The 21328-nt window shown below is 47.7% G+C and overlaps 1 protein-coding gene across 4 annotated transcripts in view; it reads left to right on the forward strand.

The window, feature by feature from the left end:
- The first annotated feature begins 5626 nt into the window (after window positions 1-5626).
- PRKRIP1 (PRKR interacting protein 1) overlaps window positions 5627-21328 on the forward strand; it is a 31577-nt gene continuing 15875 nt past the window's right edge. The window contains exons 1-5 of one of the 4 annotated variants that reach the window (XM_015134546.3): window positions 5627-5816; window positions 7145-7223; window positions 9020-9120; window positions 15460-15545; window positions 18600-18664. In XM_015134546.3, coding sequence (XP_014990032.2) covers window positions 5691-5816; window positions 7145-7223; window positions 9020-9120; window positions 15460-15545; window positions 18600-18664 — 457 coding nt within the window. In that variant the 5' untranslated portion in view covers window positions 5627-5690. The remainder of the gene's footprint in view (window positions 5817-7144; window positions 7224-9019; window positions 9121-15459; window positions 15546-18599; window positions 18665-21328) is intronic. The other 3 variants (XM_028845625.2, XM_028845626.2, XM_028845628.2) reach the window with 3 other exon arrangements.

Below are 21328 nucleotides of genomic sequence, written 5' to 3' on the forward strand. Positions count from 1 at the left end.
CAACATAGCAAGACTCCATCTCTACCAAATAAATAAATAAATAAAAGATTAGGCTGGGCAAGGTGGTTCACGCCTGTAATTCACTTTGGGAAGCCGAGGCAGGTGGATCACCTGAGATCAGGAGTTCGAGGACAGCCTGGCCAACATGGCGAAACCCTGTGTCTACTAAAAATATAAAAATTGGTCAGGCATGGTGACGGGTGTCTGTAATCCCAGCTACTCGGGAGGCTGAGGCAGGAGAATCGCTGGAACCTGGGAGGTGGAGGTTGCAGTGAGTCAAATCGCACCATTGCACTCCAGCCTGGGTGACTAGAGAGAAACTACATCCTAAAAAGAAAAAACAACAGAAAAATTAGCTCAGTGTGGTGGCACCAGTCTGTGGTCTTAGCTACTCAGGAGTCTAAGACTGAAGAATTGCTTGAGGCCAGCCTGGGCAACATAGCAATACCCCATGTCTACACAAAAATGTGAAAAATTAGCTGGGCATGGTGGTGTGTGCCTATAGTCCTAGCTTTTCTGGACACCGAGGCAGAAGGATCCCTTGAGCCCAGGAGTTCAAGGCTGCAGTGAGCTCTCCAACCTGGTGACAGAGTGAGACCTCGTCTATTGAGAAATATATATCTGCTGATAAATATGTCCACAATTTAGACCACACTTAGACACTGAAGTTATTGCCAGTTCCTTCATACGCACATGCCTTAACTCTCTTGCCTTCGTGCATTCCTTCACTTCATTCATTCGCTTAACTTCCATCCAGCAGATATCTGCCAAGCACCAGCTCTGTGCCAGACACTGAGGTTGGGGGTGCCAAGGACACCTTTACCAACCGGACAGACACTGCCCTGCACTCCTGGCTCTGTGGCTTTCCTAGGAGCCCATGTCCCTCCAGCAAATGTTTCTTTTATTTTTATTTTTATTTATGTATTTATTTTGAGACAGAGTCTTGCTCTGTTGCCCAGACTGGAGTGCAAAGGCGTGATCTTAGCTCACTGCAACCTCTGCCTCCCAGGTTCAAGCAATTCTCCAGCCTTAGCCTCCCGAGTAGCTGGGATTACAGGTGTGCACCACCACGCCTCGCTAATTTTTGTATTTCTACAAAATACAAAAGAATACAAAATACAAAAGTCTATGGCCTCGCGTGTTCGTTTAGTAAGTGTCCATTTATTGATTGAGTCTTCATTCACTCTTTCTCTTAATGTCCTTATTCATTCATTCATCCATCCCTTCCTCATCTCACTAACACATCCATTCAGTCTTCATATATGTTTTCATTCCTTTATTCTCCAGGCATCCTGGAAGTACCCACTCTACACCACGCCAGGGTTAGATGCTGGGATTCTGGCCCAGCCCACCACCCTGCCAAGCCCATGGGGACGCAGATGGTGAGGACATAGTGGTAACTACTTCACCAGTTATTGGGATTCAGAGCTGGGGGAGCACCAAGAAGGGAGCAATTCACTTCCTGGAGGTGGGGGGTAGGAGGGGCAATCTGAGAAGGCTTCTTGGAGGAAGTAGCATTTTGGCCAAGTTGAGAAGCCTGTGTGAGAGTTCTCTAAGGAGGAAAAGATGCTTTGTTTTGTAGACAAAAGTCTTTGTTCTGTGGAGTGTTTGGAGAAAAGTGAGATACTGGTTGCTAACGTGTGTGGTGCTGGGTGAGTTTGTGTGCCTGGCCCCACCCAGGTCAAGCCATCCCCAGGTTCCAATGACAGACCTGGGCCACTAAGGATCCTTGATTCCACCCTGAGCTCCTAGAAAACCACCCACTATCAGGCAGCCAGGAACGACCTTTGGAGAACAAACATGTCACCCTCCAGGTACCATCCACTTGTCCACCTGTTCATCCCCCTGGGGACTCAGTGGGAGGGCAACCCTGTCCCTAGGAGCCCATGTCCCTCCAGCAAGTGCTTCTTTTATTTTTATTTATTTATTTATTTTGAGACAGAGTCTTGCTCTGTTGCCCAGGCTGGAGTGCAAAGGTGTGATCTTAGCTCACTGCAACCTCTGCCTCCCGGGTTCAAGCAATTCTCCAGCCTCAGCCTCCCGAGTAGCTGGGATTACAGGTGGGCACCACCTTGCCTTGCTAATTTTTGTATCTCTAGTAGAGACGGGGTTTCACCACGTTGGCCAGGCTGGTCTCAAACTCCTGACCTCAGGTGATCCGCCCACCTCGGCCTCCCAAAAGTGCTGGAAGCCACCGCGCCCGGCTGGAATTCTTTAAGTAAGAGGCATGATTAAATATTACGAGAGCACAGAAGAATGGCTATTTTCTTTGTATGACTAAAGCCTCAGGGTTAGCAGGTATATTGTCAGCGAGGTAATGGTGTAGGGTTTTGTGATCAGTGGTACAAGAGAAGGAAAAAGGGAAAGGATGTGAAGGAGAAGCTCTGTCCAGTTCCTGTTCTGTTTCTCTGGGAGCTGGCCAGACATTCACAGCTGGGTCTTGGTATTCTCTTGTCAAACAAAAGTAATTTCCAGGACACCAACATCACACAAGACCATTCCATGACCACAAAAGCCTGGTGCGGTGGCTCATGCCTGTAATCCCAGCACTTTGGGAGGCTGAGGCAGGTGGATTGCCTGAGGTTAGGAGTTCAAGACCAGCCTGACCAACATGGAGAAACCCCATCTCTACTAAAAATACAAAATTAGCCGGGGTGGTGGTGAATATCTGTAATCCCAGCTACACGGGAGGCTGAGGCAGGAGAATCGCTTGAACCCGGGAGGCGGAGATTGCGGTGAGTGGAGATCGCGCCATTGCACTCCAGCCTGAGCAAATAGAGCGAAACTCTATCTCAAAAAAAAAAAAAAAAAAAGAATTTCCAGAGACTGGACTTAAGAGATCCAAATATCAAATGAAGCCTGCAGAATGTCCCACCTCAGGAAGGAATGCTGAACAATTGATTGACACCCTTGTTGCCACCAGCCAGACTACCAGGTGAGTTATTACTCAAGATAACCATCGCAACCAGATATGCGACCTGCATACCCTCACGTGCTTTGCCCAGCCCAGTCTGCATACCCTACCCCGATGTCAGTTCCCATGCTTTGTCTAATAAAAAAAAAGTCCTGGCCGGGCACGGTGGCTCACGCCTGTAATCCCAGCACTTTGGGAGGCCGAGGCGGACGGACCACGAAGTCAGGAGATTGAGACCATCCCGGCCAACATGGTGAAACCCTGTCTCTACTAAAAGACAAAAAATTAGCTGGGCGTGGTGGCGTGCACCTGTAGTCCCAGCTACTCAGGAGGCTCAGGCAGGAGAATTGCTTGAACCTGGGAGGCGGAGGTTGCCGTGAGCCGAGTTCGTGCCACTGCACTCCAGCCTGGTGACAGAGCAAGACTCCGTCACACACACACACACACACACACACACACACAATTCCCACTGGTTTTTCCACAAATCAGCTGGAGGATCCCTTCACTTCTGCTGCCATCGTCTCCCCTACACTCAAGCACAAGCTCTGAAATAAACACCTTTTCTGGAAAATCTGCTTGGACCCCTGTTAAGTTTCATTACAAGTGGAGCCAAAGAGACTGTGGTCTGTAACCCCAAATGAATGTGAGCAACAGCTTTTCTCTTTCTCTCTCTCTCTCTCTCTCTCTCTCTTTTTGAGACGGAGTCTTGCTCTGTCGCCCAGGCTGGAGTGCAGTGGCACAATCTCGGTTCACAGCAACCTCCGTCTCCCAGTTTCAAGCTATTCTCCTGTCTCAGCCTCCGGAATAGCTGGGATCACAAGCACACACCACCGTACCTGGCTAATTTTTGTATTTTTAATAGAGATGGAGTTTCACCATGTCGGTCATGCTGGTCTTGAACTCCTGACTTCAAGTGATCCGCCTGTCTCGGCCTCTCAAAATGTTGAGATTACAGTTTTGAGCCACCATGCTGGGCCTTTTCTCTTTCTCAATGTCAACTAAACAAAAAATCAGGCTTTTAAAAAATTAAGGTTAGTTTTTTTCAATCTTACTGAGGACTGTAACCAGGGAAAGTCTTTCACAGAGTTAAACTGCTCCAAAACAGAGTTTCAGCACACATTTTATATTTATATTTATATACAGTTTATATACAAACATTTATACACAGTTGTTGGTGCTCTGCATGTGCTCAGAAGTTGTATCAGTCCAGGCGTGGTGGCTCATGCCTGTAATCCCAGCACTTTGGGAGGCTGAGGTGGGCGGATCACCTGAGATGAGGAGTTCAAGACCAGCCTGGCCAACATGGTGACTCTGTCACTACTAAAAATACAATAATTAGCCGGGCATGGTGGGGGGTGCCTGTAATCCCAGCTACTTGAGAGACTGAAGCAGGAGGATCGCTTGAACCTGGGAGGTGGAGGCTGCAGTGAGCAGAGATTGTACCACTGTGCTCTAGCCTGGGCAACAGAGTGAGAGTCTGTCTCAAAAAAAAAAAAAAAAAAAAAAAAAAAAAGTTGTATCTAATATGCTCAGAAGTTACAATAGAGCAAAATTTCATCAAGGCTTGTGTGTGAGGGTATATCTAGTTATAGATTATAGAGGCTTGGCTGGGCATGATGACTCACACCTATAATTTCAGCACTTTGGGAGGCCCAGGCAGGAGGATCACTTGAGCCCAGGAGTTCAAGACCAGCCTGGGCACCACAGCAACACCTTGTCTCTGCAAAAAATAAAAATAAAAAAATTAACTGGGCGTGGTGGCATGCGCCTATAGTCTCAGCTACTTGGGAGGCTGAGGTGGGAGGAGTGCCTGAACCCGGGAGTTCAAGGCCGCAGTGAGCTATGATCGAGTCCCTGCATTCCAGCCTGGGCAACCAAGCAAGATCCCGTCTCTAAAACAAAAACAAAAAAACAAAAACCAAAAAACAAAAAAAAAGTTATAGAAGCATAACCGTTAATACTGTCAGAGATTATGTACAGGAAGAGGCAAGGGCTAGGATCATTGAATTTGTCTTTTCCAAAAATGCAGTGATTGGCAAGAAAGGTGGGAACCTGTGTTTTCTCTCTCCCTCCCTCCAGTTTATTGTTCAGGGAGTTATTGGAGAGGGCTGCGCTCAGTCACGAGTCAGGGCCTTTGTGAAATCCTGCTTGCAAGCAGAATGAGCAGACATGGTTCCTTAGGTTTACTACTTTGTCTCACACTACAAAAGGGTCATTCATTGGCAGAGGTGTATTTACTGGGGGCCAGGTATAGAGTAATTCGAGAGGGACAAAGGAGGCAGGTCCCAGTCTTCAGGGAGCTCAGTGACATGTTTGCGCTGTTTTATGTAAACAGGAGATTGTCAGAAATGGAGGGGGGACCAGACCCAAGGAAGCGCCCGGACAAAGGCGGGAGGCGAGGAGTGCTGATGGAGTGGAGGTGCCGAGAGCAACAGCAGGGCTGCTCGGTGGCACGAAGACGCCCGCGGGGACAAGAGAGGTCGGCTAGGGCCAGGTTACTCAGGCACGGAGGGCCACCTCCCCTCCAGGGACGTGAGCATCTAGCTGCACTGATTTGTTGTTCAGGAACAGGAAATGAAACCCCACAGCTTTGATTACAATAACCCACGCCAGCCTCAGGCTCATGAATATTCAGCAGGCTGCTTCCGGCTCGCAACCCCGCCTCCGTCCCCCTCCGCGGAGACTGCGTCTGCGTCGCCGGCGCGCGGCTCTGTCGTCATACTTGCGCGCCGTCGCCGCCGCCGTTGCCGCTCGCCGGGGAAACTGGAAGGCTGCCATGGCGAGCTCCGCCGCCTCCTCCGTGCGACCGCCGAGGCCCAAGAAAGAGCCGCAGACGCTCGTCATCCCCAGGAATGCCGCGGAGGAGCAGAAGCTTAAGCTGGAGCGGCTCATGAAGAACCCGGTGAGACGAGGCCTACCCCCTTCCTCTGCAGAGCCTCTGGGTTCCCGCAGGTCCACCTTCTCTACCTCCAAATTCAGAAACTTGGTATCCGACCCTCCCAGAGCAGTCTTTGGGGAAGAGGAGGAGGAGGCTGTCCTGGAGATAAGTGAACTTCCCGTCCTTGTGTGAGAGCCCAGCTTGAATGAAAGCACGGTGGAGCGGCTTCCCGCTAAGACCCCTTCTAGTTTAACTTTCTGTGAACAAAAAGCGTTAGACTGAAAAGGCAGAATTTGTGGGTTAGCAAAAGGGTATTTTCTAAACAACGCGGATCGTTAAAGAGTGGCAGAGACGTTTGGAGCGAGTTACTCCTCTCCCGCCCACACCCCCTCCGGGCCTCGGTCCCCTCAATCATAAAAACAATTGAACGGGAAACGTCCTTTATACCTTTGACCAGAAAAACTTGACTCTTCTCCCCTCGTAGTGTTAAAGTTGGCGATTTCTAGCTGGAAACTCTGGCTTAGGTTTCTCAGTTCTGCTCTGGAAAGTGTAACCCTGGGAAGGTGTGGACTGTGTTATACCCAAGAGTACATAGGATGAATAAAGCTACGACAGAGGGAAGAACACAAAATCAGCTCTGTGTCCAAGCAGCAAAGCAATCCTGCTTCATTAGTCAATTAAAATTCTTTGGTGATAAGAAATGTAACTTGGGGCCGGGCGCGGTGGCTCAAGCCTGTAATCCCAGCACTTTGGGAGGCCGAGACGGGCGGATCACGAGGTCAGGAGATCGAGACCATCCCGGCCTACACGGTGAAACCCCGTCTCTACTAAAAAATACAAAAAAACTAGCCGAGCGAGGTGGCAGGCGCCTGTAGTCCCAGCTACTCGGGAGGCTGAGGCAGGAGAATGGCGTAAACCCAGGAGGCGGAGCTTGCAGTGAGCTGAGATCCGGTCACTGCACTCCAGCCCGGGCGACAGAGTAAGACTCCGTCTCAAGAAATGTAACTTGGGGTGGACTTTGTGTAATCTCAGCGCTTTGGGTTGCTAGGCGGGAGAATGGCCTGAGGCCAGGAAGGAGTTCAAGACCAGCCTAGGCAACATAGCCGGTCCCTGTCTCTACAAAAATAAAAAAATTGCTTGGCATGGTGGTGCACACCTGTGAGTCCTAGCTACTCTGGAGACTGAAGCGGGAGGATCACTTGAGCCCAGGAGTTCAAGGCTGCAGTGAGCTATGATTGCACCACTGCACTCCAGCCTGAGGGACAGAGCAAGAAGCTGTCTCTAAAAAGATAGAGAGGTAATTTTGTTAGCAGATTTATACTTAGAAATGCTTTCATGTTTAAATGTTGCAGGACAAAGCAGTTCCAATTCCAGAGAAAATGAGTGAATGGGCACCTCGACCTCCCCCAGAATTTGTCCGAGATGTAATGGGTAATGTCTGTGTGTTTGTGTGTGTGTGTGTGTGTGTGTGTGTAAATATAATGTTTTAAGGTAGCTATAAAAGCCCTGTAGTTAGTATTTGTTAAATCTCTGATGAGGGGAAATGTTTACATGTTCAGTGTTTTGCTTTTACAATGACGGGGATATAGTTGCTTTTATTTGTTCATTTGACATCAGTAAATTTAGCTTAAAGGTTATAGTTGCTTATGGTTTGGTACTATGGAATTTTTTCCTGCACTGTTGCTTTTTTTTTTTCTTTTTTTCTTTTGGAGACAGAGTCTCACTCTGTCACCCAGGCTGGTTTGCAGTGACACCATCTCGGCTCACTGCTACCTCCGCCTCCCGGGTTCAAGCGATTCTCCTGCCTCAGCCTCCTGAGTAGCTGGGACTACAGGCCTGTGCCACCACTCCTGGCTATTAGTAGAGACTGGGTTTCACTATGTTGGCCAGGCTGGTCTTGAACTGCCGACCTCAGGTGATCCGCCTGCCTTGGCCTCCCGGAGTGCTAGCATTACAGCTGTGAGCCACTGTGCTCAGCCATCTCCTGCGTTATTCTTAATAACGCATTGTGGGTTTTTTTGTAAATAAAAATAGTTTTATTATTTTGTTGGATCATAAATTAACATATCTACAGGCATACCATGGAGATAGTGTGGGTTTAGTTCCAGGCAACCTAGTTAAAGTGAATGTCGCAATAAAAGGAATCATATAAATTCTTTAGTTTCCTAGTGTACATACAAGTTTATACTCTACTGTACTTTAATGTGCAGTAGCATTATGTCTTTAAAAAGCAACGTAGGCCAGGCGTGGTGGCTCATGCCTGTAATCCCAGCACTTTAGGAGGCTGAAGCAGGAGAACTGCTCGAGTTTGAGACCAGCCTGGGCAACATAGGAAGACCTCATCTCTACTAAAAATGTAAAAATTAGCCAGGCATAGTGGTGCACGCCTATGGTCCCAGCTACTTGGGAGGCTGAGGCAGGAGGATCGCTTGAGCCCAGGAGGTCGAGGCTCAAATGAGCTGTGATTGTGTCACTGCACTCCAACTTGGGTGACAGATCAAGACCCTGTCTCAAAAAAAAAACTTAAGAAAAAACACTTTTACAAAAATATGATTATTCTACATATACTACTTTGTAAGCACCTTTTTTTTCATTTAATGTATCATAGATGTCTTTTCAACTCACTGGAAATCTAGCATGACAAATGTGAAATCATAGAGGAGGTGAGAAAGTCACTTAACCACAGTCTGCCCCTCCTGATACTGAATTTGAGTGGGATTTTTAGTGACTTCACATTCAACATGTTTATAACAAATAATGACATCTACAATATGCCAGGTACTGAGCCAGTTCTTTATACAGTGGGGAGAAAGGAAGGCATGGTCCCTTCCACGACTTCCACTGTTTGTTTCTTTTTTTTTTTTTTTTGAGACGGAGTCTCGCTCTGTCGCCCAGGCTGGAGTGCAGTGGCATGATCTCGGCTCACTGCAAGCTCCGCCTCCCGGGTTCACGCCATTCTTCTGCCTCAGCCTCCCGAGTAGCTGGGACTACAGGTGCCCACAACCGCGCCCGGCTAATTTTTTGTATTTTTAGTAGAGACGGGGTTTCACCATGGTCTCGATCTCCTGACCTTGTGATCCGCCCGCCTCGGCCTCCCAAAGTGCTGGGATTACAGGCGTGAGCCACCGCGCCCGGCCCACTGTTTGTTTCTTTAGTCCCCTTCGATTAAGGGTGACCTGTGTTGGTAGCTGAATTTCATCTAGAACCATGGACTGTCCTGGCTACAGGTTCAAGTGCTGGGGCCGGCAGTGGAGAGTTCCATGTGTACAGACATCTGCGCCGGAGAGAATACCAGCGACAGGACTACATGGATGCCATGGCTGAGAAGGTCAGTGAGCCAGAAGGCTGGTTGAGCCCCCATGTTTGGGCAGTGTGCATGTACTGCCTTTAGAAGAAAAACATTTGAGGAGGCCAGGCATGGTGGCTCGCGGCTGTAATCCCAGCACTTTGGAAGGCCGAGACAGGGGATCACCTGAGGTCAGGAGTTTGAGACCAACCTGACCAACATGGAGAAGCCCTGTCTCTACTAAAAATACAAAATTAGCCAGGCGCATGCGTGTAATCCCAGCTACTCGGGAGGCTGAGGCAGGAGAATCGCTTGAACCCGAGAGGCGAAGGTTGCAGTGAGCCAAGATTGTGCCATTTTCTCTCCAGCCTGGGCAACAAGAGTGAAACTCTGTCTCAAAAAAAAAAAAGAAAAGAAAAGAAAAGAAAAAAGCATTTGAGGAAGAATAGATAATGCTGGTTGTGGCTGGTGTGAGGTCTGCCTTCTACGGACAGCACAGCACGCAGAGTCCAGGTAAACCCTCAGTCAGAATCAACATAGCAAGATCCTTACACTAGACGAGGGATGGAGAGTGAGAGTCTTCCTCGTGTATGAAAGGGCACAGCTGAGACCCCTTTTCCCTCTAGGCCATTTGCCATGTGATAGAACAGCAAATGGGATCCCCACACCATTTAAGTTGTTACTTCTCTGTGTCATCCTCCCTCTTCTCCCTCTTAGCTGAATGCCTAAATGCAGTTAGCTGTGCATTTGGTGTGAACAGCAGCTTGCTTTCACGACTGTGAAAGTGCATATAGTATCTGCCTCTTTGAGCATTTGAGCTTCCTGGCTCTGGAGCTGGCATTTCTTTGTGACAGGTGTCAAATAATAGACTATTTTAAGATTATTATTATTATTATTTTTTTTTTTTTTTGAGACGGAGTCTCGCTCTGTTGCCCAGGCTGGAGTGCAGTGGCGCGATCTCGGCTCACTGCAAGCTCCGCCTCCCGGGTTCACGCCATTCTCCTGCCTCAGCCTCCCGAGTAGCTGGGACTACAGGCGCCCACAACCGCGCCCGGCTAATTTTTTGTATTTTTAGTAGAGACGGGGTTTCACCGTGGTCTCGATCTCCTGACCTTGTGATCCGCCCACCTCAGCCTCCCAAAGTGCTGGGATTACAGGCGTGAGCCACCGCGCCCGGCCTATTTTAAGATTATTATTAATCTATAATAATTATAGGTTATTTGAGAATTGCTTCAGAAACCATATTTTGGGGGAGGGGTCGTTTTTAGACAGGTTGTCACTCTGTCACACATGCTGGAGTGAAAGGGCGCAATCTCAGTTCACTGCAACCTCCGCCTCCTGGGTTCAAGTGATTCTCCTCCCTCAGCCTCCCAAGTAGCTGGGATTACAGGCGTGTGCCACCATGCCTGGCTAATTTTGTATTTTTAGTAGAAATGGGGTCTCACCATGTTGGCCATGCTGGTCTCGAAATCCTGACCTCAAGTGATCCACCCACCTTGGCCTCCCAGAGTGCTGGGATTACAGGCATGAGCCACCATGCCTGGCCCCCAAAAGCAGAATTTTTTCTAACTCAATTTTGGCCATTCCAATAAATTCTTACTTATTTTCTTCTGTATCCTGGCTGTCTCTTTGGTTTAAATTTTCCCTAATGTTTTATTTTGAAAATTTCAAACAGAAAAGTTAAAAGAATTATGCAACACATATATCCACTCCCCCTTGACTTAACAATTCCTGTTGTGCTGGATTTTCTTTATCACACACCTATCGATCTATCCATACCTCTATTGGTATGCATTGTATTATGTCTTCCCAGCAGTCCTGTTTCCAAGCCTCATTTTCCTCATCTATAAAATGGGGAAAATTATAATTCCTCCCTTCCAGAGCTCTACTCATACCTCTATTCCTCCCATGAATTTGTTGGTTTTTTGTTTGTTTGTTTGTTTTGGTGCATTTCAGAGTACGCTGCAAACATCAGGACGTTCCATTCTTGAACATTCAAGCACGCACATTATTAAATAGGGTTTCATATTTGTGTATGCTTTTCTTTTTCCTTTTAAAGTAGTATCTGGCCAGGAATGGTGGCTCATGCCTGTAATCCCAGCACTTTGGGAGGCCAAGGAGAAGGGGTCACCTGAGGTCAGGAGTTTGAGACCAGCCTGGCCAACATGGTGAAACCTTGTCTCTACTTCAAATACAAAAAATTAGCTGGACATGGTAGTACACACCTATAATCCCAGCTACTTGGGAGGCTGAGGCAAGAGAATCGTTTGAACCCGGGAGGTGGAGGTTGCAGTGAGCCGAGATCGTGCCATTGTACTCCAGACTAGGGGACAAGAGCGAGACTGGGTCTCAAAAAAAAAAGCATTTATTTGAACCTCTGTAAAGTGCCACAAATATATTTTACGAAATAATAGGCACCCTGGCCATACTGAGGAAACGGACTTTTTTGGGTGCAAATTCTAAAATTAGTAACGCAACAATTCCTCACCCTTATTAGAAGAAGTCAGATATACATTTGGAAAATCAAAAGGAACCTGCCAAATAACATTTGATTTTTTTTTTTTAAGAGACAGCGTCTCACTCTATTGTCTGGTTGGACCTCAGCCTCCTCTGTAGCTGAGACTAAAGGCACTTTTCTCCTGGGCATTTCTGGAGGAACTTTGGTCTCCAATTAAAAAACGACAGACCAGACAGGTACCACCCAGGTAGCACTTGACATGCCATCATACCCAGTTTTGTTTTTTTGTTTTTTTGGTTTTTTTTGAGACTGAGTCTCACTGTCGCCCAGGCTGGAGTGCAGTCGCGCGATCTCGGCTTACTACAAGCTCCGCCTTCCGAGTTCACGCCATTCTCCTGCTTCAGCCTCCCAAGTAACTGGGACTACAGTCACCTGCCACCACACCCAGCTAATTTTTTTGTATTTTTAGTAGAGATGGCATTTCACTGTGTCAGCTAGGATGGTCTCAATCTCCTGACCTGGTGATCTGCCTGCCTTGGCCTCCCAAAGTGCTGGGATTACAGGCGTGAGCCACCACGCCCAGCCATCACACCCAGCTTTGGTTTTTATTAATAGTAAGACAGGAAGGCCGGTGCAGTGGCTCACACCTGTGATCCCAGCACTTTGAGAGGCCAAGGCAGGCAGATCACTTGAGCTCAGAAGTTTGAGACCAGCCTGGCCGACATGGCAAAACTCCATCTCTACTAAAAATACAAAAATCTGCTGAAAATTCTGTCTCAAAAAAAAACAAAAACAAAAATTAATCAGGCACAGTGGTTACGCCTGTAATCCCAACTACTCGGGAGGCGGATGCAGGAGAATCGCTTGAACCTGGGAGACGGCAGTTGCAATGAGCCGAGATTGTGCCACTGCACTTCAGCCTGGGCGACAGAGTCAGACTCTGTCTGAAAAAGAAGAAGAAAAAGTCCTGCTTTGGGCACAGGGTGGGGTCATTGTTGTGCTGGCTGTCGACTGATGCTTGCTTGTCCTGTAGTTTTTTTTGGCCCCTGGGTGTTGGTGGTGGTTCTTGTTCCTGCCATCTTCTGTTGGTAGCAATCTCAATCCTAGTGAGAAATATTAGACAGTTTTTGTCAAAATTCTACCAGGTCACTGCAATGGGTTTGCCTGTCAAAAATAATGCTCTGTGTATAGAAGCCATCAAGCTGGGTGCGGTGGCTCATGCCTGTAATCCCAGCACTTTGGGAGGCCAAGGTGAGAGGATCACTTGAGCCCAGGAGTTTGAGCCCAGGCAACATGGCAAGACCCCATCTCTGCGAAGAATACAAAGACTAACCAGATGTGGTGGCACCTGCCTGTAGTCCCAGCTACTTGGGAGGCTGAGGTGGGAGGATGGCTTGAGCCTGGACAGTCAAGGCTGCAGTTAGCTGTGATCACACCAGTGTACTCTAGCCTGAGTGACTGAGCAAGACCCTGTCTCAGGAAGAAAGAGGGTAGGGGGGACTGAGGGAGGGAAAGGAAAAGAAACTACTATCAGAAACACTTTTATTTTTATAAACTATTTTAGAGGGGAGGACATAGAGCAGGTTGCTGTCTCAAACACTATAAATTAATCTGAAGTTTTTATATATTGATTCAAGATTCAGAGAAAATACAAAAAAATGGCCGGGCGCGGTGGCTCAAGCCTGTAATCCCAGCACTTTGGGAGGCCGAGACGGGCGGATCACGAGGTCAGGAGATAGAGACCATCCTGGCTAACATGGTGAAACCCCGTCTCTACTAAAAAAATACAAAAAACTAGGCAGGCGCCTGTAGTCCCAGCTACTCGGGAGGCTGAGCCAGGAGAATGGTGTAAACCTGGGAGGCGGAGCTTGCAGTGAGCTGAGATCTGGCCACTGCACTCCAGCCTGGGCGACAGAGCAAGACTCCGTCTCAAAAAAAGAAAAAGAAAATACAAAAAAATGTTTCGCAAACCTTGGCCTCCATGTACATGCAAAAGATTCTTGTTTTGAATGGCAAAAGGCAGTCTCTTGAGATTTTTTTAAAAAGGCAAGAGCATCCTCATTTTTTAGTGACTGACAGATCACCTCCATCAAAGCCCAGTCCTACTCACCCCTGCTTGAGACATTGCCTCTGCCAGGTGCGGCAGCCAGCTGGGGCTCTGTTTCGTTTACTTGCTGGTAAATTCGGCTTCTTCAGCAGCACAGAGTAAGACATTCACAGCTCAGCCTTTTTTTTTTTTTTTTTTCCCTGAGACAGAGTCTCGCTCTGTCACCCAGGCTAAAGTGTGATCTTGGCTTACTGCAGCCTCTGCCTCCTGGGCTCAAGCAGTTCTCATGTCTCAGCCTCCCGAGTAGCTGGGATTACAGGCGCCTGCCACCATGCCTGGCTCATTTTTTATTTTCAGTAGAGATGGAATTTCACCATGTTGCCCAGGCTGGTCTCGAACTCTGGACCTCAGGTGATCTACCCGCCTCAGCCTCCCAGTGTGCTGGGATTACAGGCGTGAGCCACCGCACCCGGCCTTCACAGCTCAGCTTCTAAGCAAACCAAATCTTTTAGAGTTAAGTCATTTGCTTTTTGGTTGTCCAGAAAGTTGGTTAATTAAAGTTGATTTCCTTCCTGAAGGAATATTTTCTGCCCTCAGAGAGAGAGCTTGTTTGATTTGGTTTCTGTGCCACTATAAGCAGATGCATACAGCCCTGGCGGTGCAGACCAGCAGAGGTGTTGAAGGCACCTCTTCGTTCTTTGCCGGCTCCTTATTTTTTGCTCCATTGACCTTTACGGCTGTTCCTGGAAGAAACGAGATGACACTTTGAATCAGTAGATGTCCTTGTAGTTTACAGGTGCATTTCTATTTTTTTGAGACAGAGCTCTCCCTCTGTCGCCTAGACTGGTGTACAGTAGCATGATTTCCGGTCACTGCAACCTCTGCCTCCCAGGTTCAAGTGATTCTCCTGCCTCAGCCTCCCGAGTATCAGCCTCCCAAAGTACTGGGATTACAGGCATGAGCCATTGTGCCCAAACCCTTATTTCATTATTCTTCCTAACAGCTCTGAGAGAGGAATTACAGTTTTCCCCATTTTATAGATGAGGAGACAGGCTTGGAGACAGAACTGCTGAGAAGTAATGCAGTCGATACAAATATATGTGTGGGTGCGTGCTTAGCAGCAGGTCATGGCAGCAGATGGCATGTGTTATGCTGCTTTAGAATCAGTCATTTGGTGGCTGGGCACAGTGGCCTGTAAACTCAGCACTTTGGGAGACTGAGGTGGGAGGATCCTTTGAGGCCAGGAGTTTAAAACCAGCGTGGACAACATAGCCAGACCTGTCTTCACAAAATAAACATAAAAATTAGCCAGATGTAATGGCATGCACCCATAGTCCCAAGTACTCAGGAAACTGAGACAGGAGGATCTGTCGAACCCAGGAGTTCAAGGTTGTAGTGAGCTATTGTGCTTACTGCACTCCAGCCTAGGCGACAGAGTAAGACCTTGTCTCAAAACCAAAACAAAAAAAACTCAGCCATCTGGTAACTGTGGTTGGGCTTAGGGCTTGAAAATTCCATGGTTCTAACCCTCCCGCCATTCCTTCTAATGAGCTCTGGGCAGTGTCCGAGGTTCCGACTGAGCAGATGATGAGCGCTGCCCTCAGGGTGTCCTCTGCACTCCCTCCTGTGTCGTCTCCTGTATCATGCTGTGCCTCAATCAACTGAAAGAGTTACTTCGCCATCGGAGTGCTATGTATTGATTACCTGCCTTGCCTCTGGTACAGGCTTTTAAAGTTAAAATGGCCCTGGGGACCCGAGTAGTGCCTCTGGCACCCCCAGTGGTGTGACTTCTAGGACTCTCCTACTTAGCCTGAGCAAAACCTCCCACAGTCTACCCAGACCTGAGCGTGTCTAAATGATGTGGGTTTTGTTGCAGCAAAAATTGGATGCAGAGTTTCAGAAGAGACTGGAAAAGAATAAAATTGCTGCAGAGGAGCAGACTGCAAAGCGCCGGAAGAAGCGGTAAGAGGCATGGCCTAACTGTGATGACACTTAAGGGCCCGGGTGGTGACGGGGTGAGCTGAGTCCTTGCAGTCGGTAGTAGTTCCTCTGCATGACCTGTAGGGGTCATGAGTGTAGAGCAGTGACATATTATCTGAGCAGAGCGCAAGTTCTTATGACCCTCCAGCTGGTTACAGCTTGTCCAGAGCTTGCAAGTCAGGACTTCAGTGATCACATTGATTTCTGTGTCTCCTTCACGTCTGCATTTTTTTTTTTTTTTTTTTTTTTTTTGGAGACAAAGTCTCACTGTGTCCCCCAGGCTGCAGTGCAGTGGCACAATCTCGGCTCACTGCAACCTCCACCTCCTGCATTCAAGCAATTCTGCTGCCTCAGCCTCCCAAGTAGCTGGGATTACAGGTGCCCGCCACCACACCTGGCTAATTTTTGTATTTTTGGTAGAGACGAGGTTTCACCATGTTGGCCAGGCTGGTCTCAAACTCCTCACCTCAGGTGATCCGCCTGCTTTGGCCTCCCTAAGTGTTGGGATTACAGGCATGAGCCACTGCGCCCGGCTGCATCTGTATTTTAACAAGATGCTGCAGCCAAACTTCCCATTTAGCAAGTTTCTTAGATTAGGGTTTATGACTCCCTTGAGTGACTACATGGTGTACAGGCTGTGTGTTTATATGTGTATCTGTGTGTTTACATAAGTGGCCGTCAACATTTACAATTAGAGCTGAACAGGATTCTAACAACAGCCCCTAAATATCTTGAAATGAAAAAGCATCTTTAGGGACCAGGCATGGTGGCTCACAGCTGTAATCTCAGCACTTTGGGAGGCCAGGGCAGGAGGATCGCTTGAACCCAGGGGGCTGAGGCTGCAGTGAGTTATGATCGCACCACTGCGCTCCAGCCTGGGTGACAAAGTGCAACCCTGTCTCTACAATCATAAAATTTTTTTTGAAAAAGCATCCCCGTTATTTCTAAGGTTGCTTTGCCTCAGGGCTCCCCGGGATTTGCTCTTGAATCCTAATGAAAGTAGCTGATAAGGACGGACTGGCAGAGTCATGCAAAAGTTTTGGTTGGTGCAAAAGTAACTGCAGTTTTGGACCGTGAATTTTAGATCATTATAACTAGGCTCAAATGTGTTTATTAATCAAAATAAGAACCATTACAATCAACACATTTTTGCCAATGAGAAATAAGTTTATTTCTGTAACATAAAAATCCATGCTCCGGGATCTGAAGAAGTCTTAGCGTTTTCTGCATCCTGCTGGTTGTGGAAGTGCTTTCCCTGCAAAAAGTTGTCAGAGTGCTTGAAGAAGTGGTAGTCAGTTGGCAAGAAGTCAAGTGAATATGGTGGATGAGGCAAAGCATTGCAGCCCAATTCGTTCAACCTTTGAAGCGCTGGTTGCGCGACGTGTGGTCGGGCGTTGTCCCGGAGAAGAATTTGGCCCCTTCTGTGGATCAGCGCTGGCTGCAGGCGTTGGAGTTTTCAGTGCCTCTCACCGATTTGCTATGCGTACCTCTCCAGTGTAATGGTTTCGCCGGGATTCAGAGAGCTGTAGTGGATCAGACCAGCAGCCAGCCATCAAGCAGTGACCACGACCTTTTTTTGGTGCGAGTTTGGCTTTGGGAAGTGCTTTGGAGCTGCTTCTTGGTCCAGCCACTGAGCTGGTCGTCGCCAGTTGTCATGTAAAGTCCACTTTTCATCACACGTCATAATCTGATCGAGAAATGGTTCATTGTTGTTGTGTAGAGTAAGAGAAGATGACACTTCAAAATTTTTTTTTATTTTTGCTCAGCTCACGAGGCACCCTCTTATTGAGCTCTCTCACCTTTCCAGTTTGCTTCAAATGCTGAATGACCATAGAATGGTCGAGGCTGAGTTCTTTAGCCACTTCTCGTGTAGTTGTAAGAGGATCAGCTTCCATGATTGCTCTCAGTTGGTCATTGTCCAATGACCAATGGCTAGCCACGATGCTCATCTTCAAGGCTCTCGTCTCCTTTGCAAAATTTCTTGCCCTGGCACTGCACTGTACATTTGTTAGCAGTTCCTGGGCCAAATGGCGTTGTTGATGTTGTGAGTTGTCTCCACTGCTTAACTACCCATTTTGAATTTGAATGAGAAAATCACTTTAATTTGCTATTTGTCTAGCATTGTTTTCGTAGTCTAAACATAAGTAATAAGTCATTAGCAAAAAAAAAAAAAGCCCATTAAAATGATGTATGACATAATCACATCTATTAAAGAATATATTGGCTGGGCGCGGTGGCTCACACCTGTAATCCCAGCGCTTTGGGAGGCCAAGGTGGGCAGATCACGGGGTCAGGAGATCGAGACCATCCTGGCTAACACAAAGAAACCCCATCTCTACTGAAAATACAAAAAATTAGATGGGTGTGGTGGTGGGCACCTGTAGTCCCAGCTACTAGGGAGGCTGAGGCAGGAGAACGGTGTGAACCCAGGAGGCAGAACTTGCAGTGAGCCAAGATCGTGCCATTGCACTCCAGCCTGGGTGCTGGGTGACAGAGTGAGACTCTGTCTCAAAAAAAAAAAAAAAGAATGTATTCCAGGCCAGGTGCGGAGGCTCACACCTGTAATCCCAGCACTTTGGGAGGCAGAGGCAGGCGGATCACGAGGTCAGGAGATCGAGACCATCTTGGCTAACACAGTGAAACCTCGTCTCTACTAAAAATACAAAAAATTAGCAGGGCATGGTGGCGGGCGCCTGTAGTCCCAGCTACTCGGGAAGCTGAGTCAGGAGAATGGCGTGAACCTGGGAGGCGGAGCTTGCAGTGAGCTGAGATTGCGCCACTGCACTCTAGACTGGGCGACAGAGCGAGACTCCATCACACACACACACACACAGAATATATTCCAATATCAAATAGCAAATTCCAGCAATGCAAAAACGGCAATTACTTTTGCACTCACCTAATATTTTTCTTATTTTGTTATTGTAATGTTTGTGTTATTCCACAGGTTTTAAAGGTACCATAAGAAGGTGTTTATTTTCTAAAATATACCATAAGGTAGTTAAGGAATCAATGTATATGGTTTTACATTTTTAGCCAGAAGTTAAAAGAGAAGAAATTACTGGCAAAGAAGATGAAACTTGAACAGAAGAAACAAGAAGGTGAGTGGTGCCCACTTTTCTTGGCTGTAGCCTCTTTCTTGGTGTTGGTCACAGTGGCTGAACTGTCGGGAAACACAGGGATGGAGAGTTTGGGCTGGTTGGCTGGCCACTGAAGAAATAACAGCTTATTCATATTAGCTAGGACCCATTGAATTGCACGTATCAGAAAACCAAACTGGCTTAAGCAAAAAGATGCTGGCTCAAGTTAGGTCGAGGACAGACCTCCCTTCGGGCACGGCTGGTCAGGGAGATCAGTGACATTATTGGTTACTGACATCTACCCCTCTGTCCTGATGTCCCGTCCTCAGGCCGCTCACACTCCTTGTAGTTTTGAGGTGCCTGCAGCAGCTCTTGGGGCTACATCCCTCCTCAATATTGTCCAGGAGGGAAAATTGAGAGGATGCCTCAACTTTCCTAGCCAAAAGTCTTTTTATGTCTCTCTGGCTCTGATTGAGTCACTTGTCAGATCAGGTAAGAATGCTTTTGACTACAAGCAACAGAATGCAGTAATGAAGTGCCTAAACCACGAGGAGTTGTTATTTTTTACAGGATGAGAAATCTGGTAGTAGGTGGCAGCGTGATGTGGCTCAGCCGTGTGGGCTGGCTTCCCCGCACATCCCTTGGCCTTTACCCCAAGGGTGTGGGGTGGCTGCCATGGCTTCTGGCACCATACCTGTGTTCAAAGCAGGAAGAAGGGGAGTAAGGTACTTATGTGGTCTGCCCCTTTTATATTGGAGAGCAAAAGTTTCTCCAGAAGTGCCCAGAAGACATCACCTTAAATACTAGGTCACTTTGCCATCCCTAGCTGCCATCAGGCTAGAGGAATAGAAAACAGAACTGTTGTAACCAACTCAAACCTATCGTGATCCAGCACTGCAAGCTGAGTACATTGCCGCCCCAGCCAGATTCGAGGTACCGTTAATAAGAAAGAGTCGGGGGCAGGATTGGCTGTTAGGTCAGCATCCCACCGTGCTGCCAATCCTGCTGCCTCTGAACTCATCACAACGCTAGGGGTGCTATCCCCCATCCCTGGGAACTCATGTACTGTGAATAAGGGAGGGGGGCCCCAGCTGGAAAGGGCCAAGGATGCTAAGAGACCAAAAAGTGACACTGTCCCCCACATGACTGAATCTGTGGCTATTCCCTGCTTGACCAGGTCTGCTTCCTGAGTGCATGATTGTGGTTTTTGGTTTTAGGGTGAAGTCAGACTTTCATTGATGTATTAAAATACAGTTGGGCTGGGCATGGTGGCCCATGCCTGTAAATCCCAGCTACTTGGAAGGCTGAGGCAGGAGAATGACTTGAACCCAGGAGGCTAAGGTTGCAGTGAGCCGAGATCGTGCCATTGCACTCCAGGCTGGGCAACAAGAGCAAAACTCCATCTCAAAAAAATAAAACAGGCCAGGCACAGTGGTTCATGCCTGTAATCCCAACACTTTGGGAGGCCAAGGCAGGTGGATCACCTGAGGTCAGGAGTTCGAGACCAGCCTTGCCAACATGGTGAAACCCCATCTCTACTAAAAATACAAAAATTAGCTGGGTGTGATGACAGGCACCTGTAATCCCAGCTACTTGGGAGGCTGAGGCAGGAGAATTGCTTGAACCTGGGAGGCATAGGTTGCAGTGAGCCGAGATTGTGCCATTGCACTCCAGCCTGGGTGACAGGAGCGAAACTCTGTCTCAAAAATAAATAAAATAAAATAAAATATGATTGGCCACTTCTAAGAACCGCTCCTTATGAGTTGTAAATGTACTATGTGACACATCGGATATGGTTTTAGGTTGTTTCTCACCCTCTCCTAGAAGAAATTATTTTAAACTGCTAAAATGTGACTGACAGGACCTCATCCCTCAAATAAACTACCTCATCACTTTCCACTCCACCGCAGCAGTAGATCATGGAAGTACTTGGCCCAAGGAGGAGGATTGGGCACAAAAGCTATTCTCACAATCTGTTGAGGGGATATTGTAGCTTGGACCTATTATATTTGGAAATTTGAGACCAGCCTGGGCAGCATAGCAAGACCCCATCTCTACAAACAATAAAAAAGTCAGCCAGACATGGTGGTGCACACCTGTAGTCCCAGCTTTTTGGGAGGCTGGGGCAGGAGGATTGCTTGAACCCAGGAGTGCAATACTAGTCTGGGCAACATAGTAAGACCCCTTCTCTACACAAAATTTTAAAAATTAGTCAGGTATGGTGGTGCATGCCTGTCATCCTAGCTACTCTGGAGGCTGAGGTGGGAGAGTCGCCTGAGCTGAGGAGGTCAAGACTGCAGTGAGCCATGATTGTGCCACTGCACTGCAGTCTGGGTGACAGAGCAAGATTCTGTCTCCAAACAACAACAACAAAAAGAATATATAAAAAAATAGGTCTCCTTTGCTGAGTGATTTGACCCTCCCTCCTCAGGGTTTGTTGGTTTTGCTGCTTATCATTGTCATTGTTGCTGTTTGTGTGTTTAGTGACTTTCCTAACAAATTCTGTAAAACCTGTATTCTTTGTTGTGTTTGGACTCTGAATTCTCTGCCTGGTTAGCTTAGTTGGTCACTGGAAGATGAGAGATTTCCTTGAATGTCTTGAACCACCAGTCTTTGGCAAAGACTGTCTCCCAGTCTTTGCCAAGGACCTCTGTGTGTGTGTTGGAATTTGCCTCCAACACGCTG

The sequence above is a fragment of the Macaca mulatta genome, chromosome 3, assembly GCF_049350105.2.
Source record: "Macaca mulatta isolate MMU2019108-1 chromosome 3, T2T-MMU8v2.0, whole genome shotgun sequence".
Classification (NCBI taxonomy): Eukaryota; Metazoa; Chordata; class Mammalia; order Primates; family Cercopithecidae; genus Macaca; species Macaca mulatta.